The sequence below is a fragment of the Alligator sinensis genome, unplaced genomic scaffold, assembly GCF_000455745.1.
Source record: "Alligator sinensis unplaced genomic scaffold, ASM45574v1 scaffold1277_2, whole genome shotgun sequence".
Lineage (NCBI taxonomy): Eukaryota > Metazoa > Chordata > Crocodylia > Alligatoridae > Alligator > Alligator sinensis.
Window position 1 is genome coordinate 263,327 of NW_005843023.1, and position 13,069 is coordinate 276,395.

Sequence of the window (13,069 nt, forward strand, 5' to 3'; positions counted from 1 at the left end):
AAGGGGCTAATGGCCCCCCCCCCCCCCCCCCGCCATAAGGACACCCCCACAGATTGCTGGCTTGGGTCTTGGGGAGGGCCAGACCGATCTGTGCAGCACGGGGGCTCCATTCCCCCAGCTGTGCCACTTTTCACCCCACTGGGAACTGTGACTGGAGTGGGGAGGGAAACAGAGCCTCTCTGCCACACGGACTAGGCCCAGCCCCCAACAAGACCTGAGCCCACAAGTTTGCAGGTGGGATCCATGTGGCAGAGAAGCTCAGTTTCCTGCCCCCTCTGGCAACAATTCCTGGAAGGGCAAAAAGCAGCATAGCCAGGAGCTTCAGCACAGAGCCCCCCTGCTGCGCAGACCCAGCCTGGCTCCCCCAAAGGGGACCCACACGGTTCATTCCCCTACCCCCTGCCCAGCCATGCAGAGAGGAGACAGAGCCTTTTCTAACTCCTCTCTGTGACAGCCTGGGGGTGGGACTTGGCCAGTGCTCGCCAGGAGCAGACGAGCGCTGGCTGAGGCTAGCAAGCCAACCAGAGAAGGACTCCTGGGATGCCAGGATAATGCTACCTACCTTGACTCAGGATGGGATGTGGTACAGACATTTGATAAAGTGCTCCAACCTAAAGCGCTTTAGTCTTATACCTCATCTATCCAAAGTTAACTTAGAGCTGGATCCACCATTTTTAAAGTGCTTTATATGCCATGAAAATTTATTCTGTTACAGCTGTAAAGTGTTTCTATGTGCTGAATGCATGATAAATGTAATGTCTGTACCCAGCCCAAGGGTTGCATAGGCAGAGCCAAGGATTTAACTTCTTTGCCCCCCAATCCCAGTATATCACCTTAACCTTTATATTAGGTTTTCTTTTATACTGGGATCATGTTTAAACAGAGATATATAGCACAATTATCAGATGGGTCTGTTACAGTCCTTTTCATGGGGGATGGCAGAAAGAAGGATAAATTATGGGAAATGATGCTGAATTTCATGTCCTTAAGGCCTGGGTGAAATGCAAACGATGTAACAGAAAAAGTCATTTCCTTCCTCCATTGTTGCCACAGTCACACCCAAAACAAAAGCTGCATCAACTGGCTGACCTACCACAGCAGAAGGGTTGTAGGCCCTTCTGAAAAAGTTGATTTTATCATCACTTTTGAAATCAGCTTAGACTAGGAAGGATAACCAAAAACAGGGCTGTAACTAGGGCTTTTGATTTCAAAAGAGCGACTTTTGAAAAAGTAAAAGAACTGCTTAGTGAAGTCAACTGGACTGATGTACCCAGGCATGTGTGTAAGGAGACTTGTAATTCAACTCAAAGATTTAAAAAGTAACTGGAATTTAAATCCTATGTAAGGGATGGAAAGAACTTAGAGGGAAGCACTCTAAACCTAGCAGTCTGAAAATCCACGTCAAAAAGGAGCAGGAGTAAGGAGCTCTGCAAGGGTGACAGATACCACATCCTATTTGTGGCACGATGATGGATAAACACATTTGCAGCTGGCAAAATCATTCACTCCTCATCATTCGGTATTTCACAGAGCCCCAAATTAGCTAACATGGCATGTCTACCATCTTTTCAAGAGAAATTAGTATTCTAGAGCTGCTACTGCATTCACTGAGTCACTTACTACAGAGTCACTTACTGCAGTCAATCAACGAAAAGAGGAAAGAGGCGAATACAAAAGCACCCTAAGTTTTACTTAAAGCAGATGCTATTCGTGACATTATTCCTTTTTCCTTGGCAGACTGGTGTGAGGTGCTGAAGAGACATATTGTTGAGGCTAGCAGACTAAATGGGATCTTGTGGTTTGTACCATAGATATCCTTCCTCACTGTGCCAGTTCACTTTCTGTGCCAGCTTCAGTAAGAGAGTGGGACAGTGGCATTTAACAAGAATCCCATGCTCTGAATTATTATGGATAACTCTTGCACAAGGTAAGGGCACTGCAGTCGACTTCACTTTTAACAGTCTCAGACAGAGCAGAGAAATGGCAACCTGGATGTGAGGATCAATGCACAGACTTTGACCAAGTCTCTTTGGGCAAAAGAGGCCATGAGAGCTGCGTCAATCAGCCTGGAGCAGTAAGTGTACTGATTAACAAAATATGCATGACCCTAACATTTGCTTTCACATTCATACTTCTTTATAGACCAATAGAAACTGCATGTCATCTCATGAGCAATAAAAACCTACAGACAGATAAATTCTCTGTTTGCCTGGCACTTTGAGGAGCAAGACAGCCAAAGGCTGCAATTCAAGACTACGCAGGCCCTATTTTGTCCATGCAGGTGTTAGAATATGCTTATTCCCAAGAGACCGTAGTCTGGCCCTTCTTAAACTGAAATACCCTGCTAGGCATTTCGAAGTGAATTTACAAAGCAGAAAGTAGTGAAGCAGCTATATAGGGAAATGCAGCAGATGGCATAAGCTCAGCCATAGTTTCTTGCTTGGAAGTTAGTACAGTACCTGTTTCACTGGAAGAGGAGATACTAGCTAGGATAGGAAGAAAATCCCTCCTTTTTTAGAACAGTGCTGTGGGGTCTTTAGTTTCCAGAGAGACAGTACTCCAGGGGTCACTTCCACCTGTCCCTTCAAAAGGATACAGCTTTCAGTCTCCTGCAGGGCTGCAGTCTCAGTGCCAACTTTATTGGAGGTCAACAAGAGTGGATCATGCCCATTCTACACAACACTCACAAACATATGCAAATCCAGAGTGACTGCTGATGTCAGTGCTCCAAATCAGCACAAGTATAACCTTCTGAAACTGGCCCAAAAAATGCCCTTTTACCCTCACCAGGTCCCCTGGGGATTAGGCAGAAGTGGCTGTATAAAACAGTGCTAGTAAGGCCATGCCACAGTAGAAGGGACTTTAAAGAGCTCTGAGTGTAAAAGAGAAAAAATGTGTTTCTCAAAAAGATCAAGCCTAAAAGTTGGACTTCCTCCTGGCGTAAAAATACAGGCAGCCTAAAAGTTAGAACTGGACAGTGTTACAAAATGGGCACATTATCTTTGAGTGTCTAAAACCAATCCCACGCATTTTATTAAATCTGGTACCACTTAAGGTACAACCACATGGCAGAAGCAAAACGGACTGGCAAGGACTTCCCAGTATGCCCTGCTCATCTACTCCCACATTCCCATAAATTTGGCAGTGGAGCCAGTCCACAGTGTCCCTCTGAGGTCACTCTCAGGAGCTCAGTCTCTGGTGCGCAACTGCACAGTAATGCTCTGGAGTGGCCTCACTGCTGCACTTCTGGGTTTGGAGCATGTGAGTTGGAACAGCTGGACAAGGTCAGCCACATCCTATGCCATAATGCAGACATACAGGTTTCCCTTGATTTATGCTGTACATGAGTTCCCGGAGAACGGCGCATAAAGCAAATCCACTTTACAATGTAACAAATAGGAATAGGTTCTCATGGTGGTGAGGGAGGGAGTGAGGCTGGGATTAGGGAAGGGGTGGGGGAAGGGGTGCTGCTCCTGGGGCTGCACAAGGCAGCAAAAGGAGAGGGAACAAACAGAGTGGCACTCACCCCAGCTGCAGCGGCCCCAGGAGCGGCTGGCGCCAGCTGCCTACATCAGGGCACAGTGCAGCCCAGGAGCAGAGGTGAGTGGGGACAGGTGGAGTACTGTGTAGCCCAGCGGCTGCAGGCCACTGGTGTCTGCTGCTCCCGGAGCCGCTGCAGCCAGGACTGGGGTGAGTGCTGTGCCCTGTGCCACCCAGGGCTCCACTTGTCCACACTCACCCCAACCTGTGCTGGAGCAGCCCCAGGAGCAGCCGACACCAGCTGCCTGCACCATGGCATGGTGCAGCCCAGGAGCTGGGGTGACCCAGGCATAGGGGGACAGGCGGAGCATGGTGCAGCCTAGCAGCTGCAGGCAGCTGGCACTGGCCACTCCTGGAGCCGCTGCAGCCGGGGCTGGGGTGAATGGGGCCACAGCCCTTTCCCCTTCCCTCACAGACTTACCTGCTTGGGGGGGTAGCATCTATGCTGATCGCATAAGAGCGAATTTACCTTGCATATAATGAATTATGGATCTAAATATGCTCATCGAATAAGAGCAAATTCACATATAAAGAACCCGCATAAATCAAAGGAAACCTGTACTGCAAATACTCTTAGTCATGCCAATCAAGGGGAGAAATTTTCAAAGGTGCCACTGGGACTGTGGGTGCATCTACACAGTGATTAATGCACAGTAGTTACTGCACGTTTAGTTTAGTACTTCCTTAATGAAGTACTAACTCAAAGTGGAGTAACTACAGTAGCACTGGCACACAGTTTTTTTTTGTGACAGTTACAGTGTAGTAGCCTAATACACGGTTTTTGACTGGCACGCTACTGCGCAGTGTTATTAGGCTAACACACAGTAAGTGTCTCATATAGATGTGACTTGTGTTAATTATAATTCACTGACTTCCTAACTGGGTACCTAACTGCTTTTAGTACCTAGTAAATCTCCCCTAAATTTACCAACATTTAATTGAAACAGGCAGTAGTTTAGTGGATCAAGGTCACATCTAAGAATGGTCTATGGACCAGGCCCAGGCCATGCTACTTGCAGGGACATCTGAGATAAAGAGCTGAAGTCTCCCTGTGAGTCACTGCAAGAGTGAATTGTTTGTCCCTTGCTCCACCTTAAGAAACCCTCTTATCAAGAAAAGTAAATACACTTAGCAAGGGTGAGAATTAAAGTGCTTCTGTTTATTAGTTGTGCTCCAATGTGCCTATATACACAAGAAAACTAAGTCCCTGCCCTGAATAACTCACCATTGACAAGATATTTAGATAAACTCTTCATGGCCCCAGACTTTTACCTAGCCATTTAAAGCACTTCTGAGGCTACATAGAAATGACTGGGAGCCAACTATGTTTTAACGCAGGGGTGGGCAAAATGTGGCCCACCAGGCCATTCTATCCAGCCTGCGGGGCCCCTAAAAAAATTAGAAAATTAATATATCTGCCCCTGCCTGCCTGCCTGGCATGTGGCCCTTGATGGCCTGCCAAAACTCAGTAAGCGGCCCTCGGCCCAAAATAATTGCCCGCCCCTGTTTCAACAGGTTTAAGTGCAATCTAAACTTTATCACACCTGGGTTCCAAAGCCACGAGGAGGCCAAGCTGGGTCTCACAATGCCTCAGCTCCGAATGAGCAAAAACTACTATGAATAGATAAGGCCAGGGCATATATTTAAAAACTAGCTTAGACCTCAGTTGAGACATAACAGTGTTCTGTTTTCCTAGGGTAGATGGATCTTGAAGCTACTAGGTCCCAAGGTCACCAGGCTAGCAAGCACACAATGATAGGACATGGTCAAGCAAGAATAAATAGTGCAGATTTATCAGTACTTACCTGGGGCTGAGAGGCCAGATTCATTTTATATGGATTGGTTTTTCCCTCCTCTGTCACAAGAGGTGACCAGATTTTGGATTCACTTCTGAAATATAATAGCATTAATGATTAATTTGGCAGTTTTCTTCACTAGCTAAAATTACAGTAATTAAACAAAATTATTTTAAACACTTCAAGAACAGGACTTCAGTAACAGGTGAAAAGGGCAACAGCTGGAAAACATTCTGGAAAAAAATAGTGAAAAGAAAGCAATCAGCAAGGGAGGTGTAAAATCAAGAACCAATTGCAAAATGAAATCTGTTACAAGACCAACTCCAAACCAGAGAAAGGAGGCAGCCTGAAAATGTTACTGCATGAGACTAGATCTTGCTGACTGGATACATGAAACATTCTTAACAAAAATACAAACCCTCTGAACTGTTAGCAGATGAACATGAAATATTACATGGAACTAGGTAAAGTGCAGCATCGACAGCATACAAATTCAGCACTGTTGGCTTCCATTACCCAATCACCCCTTATGGCAGTGATTCTCAACCAGGGTACCACCCAAAAATTTCACATAGGAATCCACAGCACCAAAAACATTCTCTGACCTGTTATGAGAGTTCTCTGCAACAGAATTGCTCTATTATTTTTCTGTAGTCAAAAATGAGTGAAAGCTGAGAGCTGGCATTTTCCAAAGGGTGCCTTCAGTCTAACAAAGTTGAAAACCACTGCCATATGATATTTGGTTTGTTTGGGTTTTTTTTCCTTCTCTCTCTCTCCTTAAAGCCTTAGCTCCTGGAGGCATGTGATTGAGTGAGACTCTAAATTTTCACTTAAAACGATTGTCTAGGCTTCATATTTATGGAAAAAGCTTGAAAATGTGGCCCCCAAGTTGAACAATTACCCAAAGCCTTGATTTTTATTTAGGTTTCTAGGCCAATTTCTGGAACCTGACTCCTGATTTTTGAATGCTTATGGTTGGCAACACGCAAATCGCATGTTGTAAATTCCAAAGCGGTTCGGGCATTCAGATGGTGTTACTGTCAGGGAACAATTCTAGGCATCTTAAGCTTGAGTTGGAGAAAGAGTCACTTAATATGAGCTTAACATTGTAAAATGGCTTAGGCCTGAGAGGGTGTTTTTTCTAAGAGAAGACTAGGTTTTTTAATACAGGATTCACTGTATAGAACATAGATGGGGCCAGATAGAAACAACTTTAATCCACATTTCAACTCCAAATGTGTAAAGGGGGCTAATGTGCCCCCTTCTGAAGGTGTTGGGATGTGAGATTTTGGATCACACCCTCATTTCTTACACAGCACTACTAACAAGCTGAACTGAGGATGCAATATAGAGTCATGTTTGCAATAGACATTTATTAGTGATTGGCAAACAGACGGTATTAAACCAAATATTTTAAGCAAATAGTATACACACTGGGAACAGATACACAAATTCTCTGGGGTGGGTTTACTCTACAGTAACTTACTCTAGAGTAAACCCCCCCAGGCAGGTATCTACACATGTAGGAAAGTGGAAGCAGATTTGCTGCTCATGGCAGCAGTTTGCACCTGCCCCACGTCGGCCTTACACCAGCCCCCTGCAGCAGCCAGGGGGAGCTCTAGGCTCCTCCTGGGTGCTAGTCCAGTGGCTGGCAGGGAGTATGGTCTCCTGGCAGGGGCTGGTAAATTGCTCCCTTCTGCTGGAAGCTGCCTGCTGCTGGGGCAGGCTCCACCACCAGAGTCCAGGCAGAGTCAATATCCCCCTGCCCTGGCAGCAGGGAGCTCCCAGCCCGAGATCCCCTCCCCTGCAGCTCTTTCAAAGCCCAGTGCCTCGATCGCCCAATCAGGATATGGGGCTTGGACCTGCCCCTAACTGTGACAGTTCCCAGTCAGCCCTGGGCTGTGCATGCAGCTCCAGGCTGGGCAGGGAACTCTTCCTGTGCAAGGAGCTCCCAGTTCCCATTCTGCAACTGTGCAGTGGGAGCTGGGAGACAACAATCTCCCAGGGGCTGGGAGCTCCCTGCTGCCAGGGCAGGGGGACAACGTCCCTGCAGAGCTCCGGTGGCAGAACCCACCCCAGCAGCAGGCAGCTCCCAGGTGCTGGGAGCAATCTCCTGATGCCTGCTGACTGGAAGCAAAGGCCGTCTTACACATGCCATACTGCACAGTAATTACTACCAAGTAAATTTGCTACTTGCATTTACAGGTAGCAAATTTACTCAAGATTAGCGCAAATTACTGTGTAGTGGATGATTACTGTGTAGTGGGCAAGATGCTTACTACACAAGATGCTTACTGATTGTAAGCCTAATAACACTGCGCAGTAGTATGGCAGTTAAAAACTATGCTAATAGCCTACTGCGCAGTGTAATTAGGCTGATGCACAGTAAGCATCACAAAATAACCATGCACTGGCATTACTGTTAGTGCATTTGGTTAGTACTTAATTAAGCAAGTACTAAACTAAATGTGCAGTATCTAAGGGAAACACAAAATTCTAAAACTCTTGGTTCAGAAATGATACCTTTTATTACTAAAAATAGCAAACAAAATTCTCTCTTTTGCAAGCTTTCGGGTGTACACACCCTTCTTCAGGCTGAGGAGTAATCAAAGATTGTAAAAATTCCTCCTAGGTAGAAAATAAGCTCCATTTTGCACAGGAAAAGTTTTAGGCTGGAAATATATTTCCTTGGGTCTGGGAGAGTCCTTTTGTGTGAGTTGTTCTTTGATGTACAGATAAGGCTGCCCTCATCCCTGGAGGTGTCAGATGTCAGAGGCAGGCAGGGAGGCACCAAAATCTTTCTTTCTTGTTTAGCAATGAAGTTTATCTTTCCAAAAACGGTGAAAATATGGTATCTTCCATGTTTCAGGGCTCTATTTTGTAGCCATGTTGGTCTGGTTGTAGCCGTGTTGATCTCTTTTTTCCTATACCAACATGGCTACAAAATAGATCCCAGTATCTAAGGTACATTAATGAACTTGTAGATGCACCAAGTAAATATCTGCACGTGTAGATGGTGATGCTTACTGCACAGTAATTTACTCTAATCTCAAGTAAAGCATCTTGTATAGATATGCCCACTAAGTACCTGACTCTGTGGCCCTTACTCATGGGAAAAGTACCTGATTCTAGTGGGAAAAAGCAAGTGAGCAAGGCTGTAGGACCCTCAGTGTGTCTAAGCCATTGCGACTACACAGTAAATGGTCCCACGCATACAAACGGTGAATGTGTCATACCCCTAAACTAGGTTGTTCTTTACAGTTATAAAGATAGTTTCTGATTTGTGATTTCAGAGTTCTCTTCTTTTTGTATATAAAAGACTGTTACAGGTGAGCAAGCAGATGCCCACAGATGCCTCTCATGGGCTTATACAATGAATTGTTCGACTCCGTACACTCAGGACCAAAGGGATCCATGACAGAAGGCTGCATTGTTTTTGCTGGTTTATGGATTGATCTGGTCACTCACAAGAACACTCCAAACAGCCTGCAGCACAAGTAAAGATGCTGAAAACAGCACGTCTGATTTGTGTTATAGTACCCTTTTTAAGGAGAATCTAATTATCAGAAGGAATTCAGGATCCCAGTCTGAAGGATGTCACTTCTTGGCATGTCACTCCTCTGTGCCTTGACCTCCCCATCTATAAAATGGGACAACGTTTAACTACCACACACAGGTATTATAAGATGCTTGGTTAAGGTTTGTGAAGCTCTTTAAGACATACAGGTAACTCCAAATGTCTTTTTCCAGACACAGGCTGTCATGAATCATTGAACATATAGAGTTTTAATGAAAAAGTTTCTGCAGGAGTTTTCCCCATATTTAAAAATAGAAAAGATTAATGATTTTTAAAAAATGTTTCCACCAGAAACCAAGAAAAGGAAGAAGGAAATTAATTTGGAAAATAATATTTGAATCATCCTAATGTTCTTCCCAAATGCTTTTTTGATTACAAAGAGATTCAAATCAGCTCTACTAAGTATCAAACTTAAGAGAAAGGAAAAAAACTTTGCTAACAGCTTTCTGTTTTAAAACAAAGATAATCACTTCAATGCAAACATCATGATAGCTAGACACTAACGCTGAGGGGAAGTTTGGCTGGCAAGTCTGAAAACTATAATATAGTACTTTAACAATATGCTATCTGAGATTCTCAGAAGAGCAGAATGTGATATGTATTCAGTCCAAGAAAAAACATTGTGCTGTTTTTTTACAGTATCTCAATTACAAGGAACATGCTTGCTGTAACCTTGATAAATGAAGACCATTGCTCATTTTTAATGGTAAATGCTGTAAAACATGTCAGCAGGCAGCTGAAAAGCTCTTAGGACAAGTTTTGAAAATTAGGTCCTGTGTCATGAACTGCAGTTTTTCATCTGAACTTGGTAGGGTTGCAAACTCCGCTTTCTCAATTTCTATGAATTACCTGCACCTACAAATTAGTTGGTGAAACAGATGGATTTGCACCTGCAATTAAGGTTAAGTAAAGGGCAGAGAGTAAATACAAGGCTACTTTCTACTTTAATTGCTTGGACAGGGATAAATTTAACCCACGTAATTTAATAAGCAGCTGTTCAATTTTAAATAATCAAAATATAAAAATCTCACCATAATGTAGCTTAGAAACTGTTTGACCATTATGTAAAGGTATGATTTTCACTTCAGGGGAGAAAGGAGAAAGAGTTATGTGGAGCAGATTTCTCAACCCATGGGTCACAACCCAAAAGTGGGTCACAAGAATATATGAAAGGGTTGCAAACAAACTTTAAAAATGCATTCTCCTTTACAAGAGAAAAATGTGGGAAAGCATGGCTTTTCCCTTGCCGGCTGTCAGGGTTCCAGTCTGCAAGGGGCTGCTTAGGGCCCCCATGCCCACCCTCCCCGCCGCCCCACACTACCACTCCAGCCCCATACCCTGGGGGGCTGGGGCCTGGAGGCAGCAGGTTGGGAGTGAGGGGCACTGATCGGCAGGGCCAGGGAGCTGTTTTCCACTTAAACTATTTACTGGGTTGGGACTGGCCTTCAATGTTACAAAAAGGTATAAAAAAGGTTGAGAACCACTGACTGGAGGACAGCAACTGCCTGCTATTAGCATCTATTTGTACATGAAGGGCACTGACAGACATGGGGGGGGGGGACATGCTTTACTGGAAGCAGCAGCACATTAGTTTGACCCAGCTCCACAGCATCTATATAGATCAGCTGCTTCAGTGGGGCTTTATGGCACTTTTATCTAAAGTTGATTCAATCAGGTATTAGATAAAAGCTCCAGATAAGCCCCGCGGAAGCACCTGATCTATACAGACGTTGGATGAGCCAAGTTCACTAACACGATGCCTCTTTTGGGCATGTGCTGGGCTTGGCATGGGGGCATATGGAATTTAAAGTAAAGCACTGTTTTTCTGGGGGTGTTTACATCTGTAAGCAGCTGAAATGTTAAACGCTAGAACCCACTTCTAATGAAACATGATATGCTGGAACTCTTTATTTAGAGAAGTAGAAAGAGACTGTGATTTGCAAACAGCAATCCCAACATAGTGAACCTTGCCTGCTGTGCCAGGCACCTTAAAAAAAGCAAAACAAAACAAAAAAAACAACCCACCAGAACCCACTATGAGAGCCAAGATGTTGCATGAATACACTACAAACTGGATGACCTGGGTTCTTGGCTTCTGTTGGGAGTTTTCGGTGTGTGAAGCACGTGGAATGAAGTCCGCTGTATAACCCATAACCCAATCAAAATGCAACCCCTTCCAAGGTGGAGGTGGCAGTTAATAAGTATCCAGTGACTAGGTTCTGCCCAGAGATCAAGAACAAAACCCCTATGCTTCAGCATGCATGCCATTAAGACGAGACCTCTAACTGACTTAACTAAATCAGAGCTGCATAAGCTTTTCCGAACCTGACCTCAGTTCATCGATGCTGTGAAAGGACATGCACAGAGCAGTTAATTGTAAAGGTATGACCAGCTATAGCAGCCTATGGTACTTTAATTAATTTGACTTCTGATTAAAATAATACAAAAAAATGTTTGGTTTCCAGGTTTGGAACCATTCCAATTTATCACTGGATGTAAATGGAAACAGCAAAGTCACAATGGGTTTTACTTTCTTTCCAAATTAGAAGTTATCCAAACAAAAAGGTTAAATAGTCAACATTTTTATCTCCCTTGGCCAGAGAGGATAAGGTTTCTTTTTGTCTTCTGAACAGCTGCAGCAAAATCCTTCAGTCAATCACACAATGAGCCATTTACAGCACCAGATAAGGGATGAGGAGGGGAGACATTTGCACCGCACATTTTCAGAGTGTAGATTCTTTTAACAGACTGACATGCCCTCTCCGACTATACTCTATAGAGCATATGCAGTGTGATGACTTGCTAAATTACTATTAAAGGTGCTCATTAAAAAGTGATCAGTTTAAATCCAGCCTAGATAGCATCAGACAAATCCTGAAAGTCATTGAACAACTGACTGGTGTCCTAAAGACAAGAAACTGGTGGTCTCCAGTCCAGACTTCCTGCAAAGGAGTCCAAACCATAAGAACTACCAGAAAGACTGGCTCCTGCACCACCTTCCCTTGCTATCAGCTTGGGCAGGACTAAATGCTTCTCCTTTTCACATTTTTCCCTGCTGTTTCTCCTTTCTGCTGGAGACAAGAGTGTACTGGTGGACCATTAAGAGAGAAAGCTGTCCCTGCTGCTACGTACATGGTCTTGTATTTGCAGGTCCATCAGACCTGCACTTTTCACCAGTGGTAGGGCTGGGATTTTCCAAGTCCCCTCTGGAAGCTGGACACCCAAATTTCATTGGAAGTTGATAGGATTTTTTTCATTGAGCACCTCATTCCCTTAATAATCCTTCACAAATCCCAGCCTAAGTTCTCAGTTTCATTGTTAAGAATTTGGTTTACAAATTTCCTTTTACAAACTTTACAAAAAACAAAGAAAGTTTAAATGTCAGAGTCCAGGAGGAAGAGAAAGGCTAAGAATGTTTCATTCTGAGATTGAAAAATAAACCAGAGATTTTGTGCCATGCAAATCAAACATGAACATGTGAAAAAGACTCCCACGTTGTGTCCGCAACCCAGATTTCCATGCTTTTTCATTTAGTACAGCAAACAGTATGACAGGACAGAGGAAGAGTCATCACCAGGAATCTGGGTTTTCCGTTTCCCACGGAAAAATGGAGAAAACAATGGATTTCCCATCTTTATCAGAGAAAATGTGGATTTTCCCTTTTAGCAGAGAAGCCGGTGGATTTTCTGCTTTTGCAGAGAGTTCTGCAGGTGGGCAGAGTTCCAGCCTGCAAGAGCTGACCGCAAAAAGGGCAGGAAAGCCCCAACCCTGACTTAAGAGAAAGGGGGAGGGGGCAGAGTGTGGCCTGAGGCTTTTAGTCAGTCCTAGGCTTGGCTCAGGCTCACTTTCCTTCTGTAAGGTAAGTGGGGCTTGCAGGGGGCTGGGCGGTTGCACAGGAGGGCTGGGAGGGGAGCTGGCTGGGGGCTGAGGGAGTACGGAGGCATTGGGGAAAGACACGGAGTGTCCGGCCGGCTGCACGTGGAACATGAGCGGCTTGATTGGCCTGACCTGGCTTAGCGTCTCCATGTGCGGCTTCCCTTAAGGGCATGGAGGAGCCAAGCCGGGTCAAGCTGATCAAGCCACTCGCGTTCCATGTGCTGTCGGCCAAGTCCTCAGTGTCTTCCACCAACACATCCCCACTCCCCACCGAAGTGCT

The 13,069-nt window shown here is 44.8% G+C and overlaps 1 protein-coding gene across 6 annotated transcripts in view; it reads right to left on the reverse strand.

Moving 5' to 3' along the window:
- The window catches only part of PDLIM1 (PDZ and LIM domain 1), a 74,346-nt gene that overhangs the window by 24,772 nt on the left and 36,505 nt on the right, over nt 1-13,069 (reverse strand). For all 6 annotated transcript variants that reach the window (XM_025193189.1, XM_006036812.3, XM_025193186.1 and 3 more), the window contains one exon: nt 5,346-5,430. In XM_025193189.1, the coding sequence (XP_025048974.1) occupies nt 5,346-5,430 (85 nt within the window). The remainder of the gene's footprint in view (nt 1-5,345; nt 5,431-13,069) is intronic.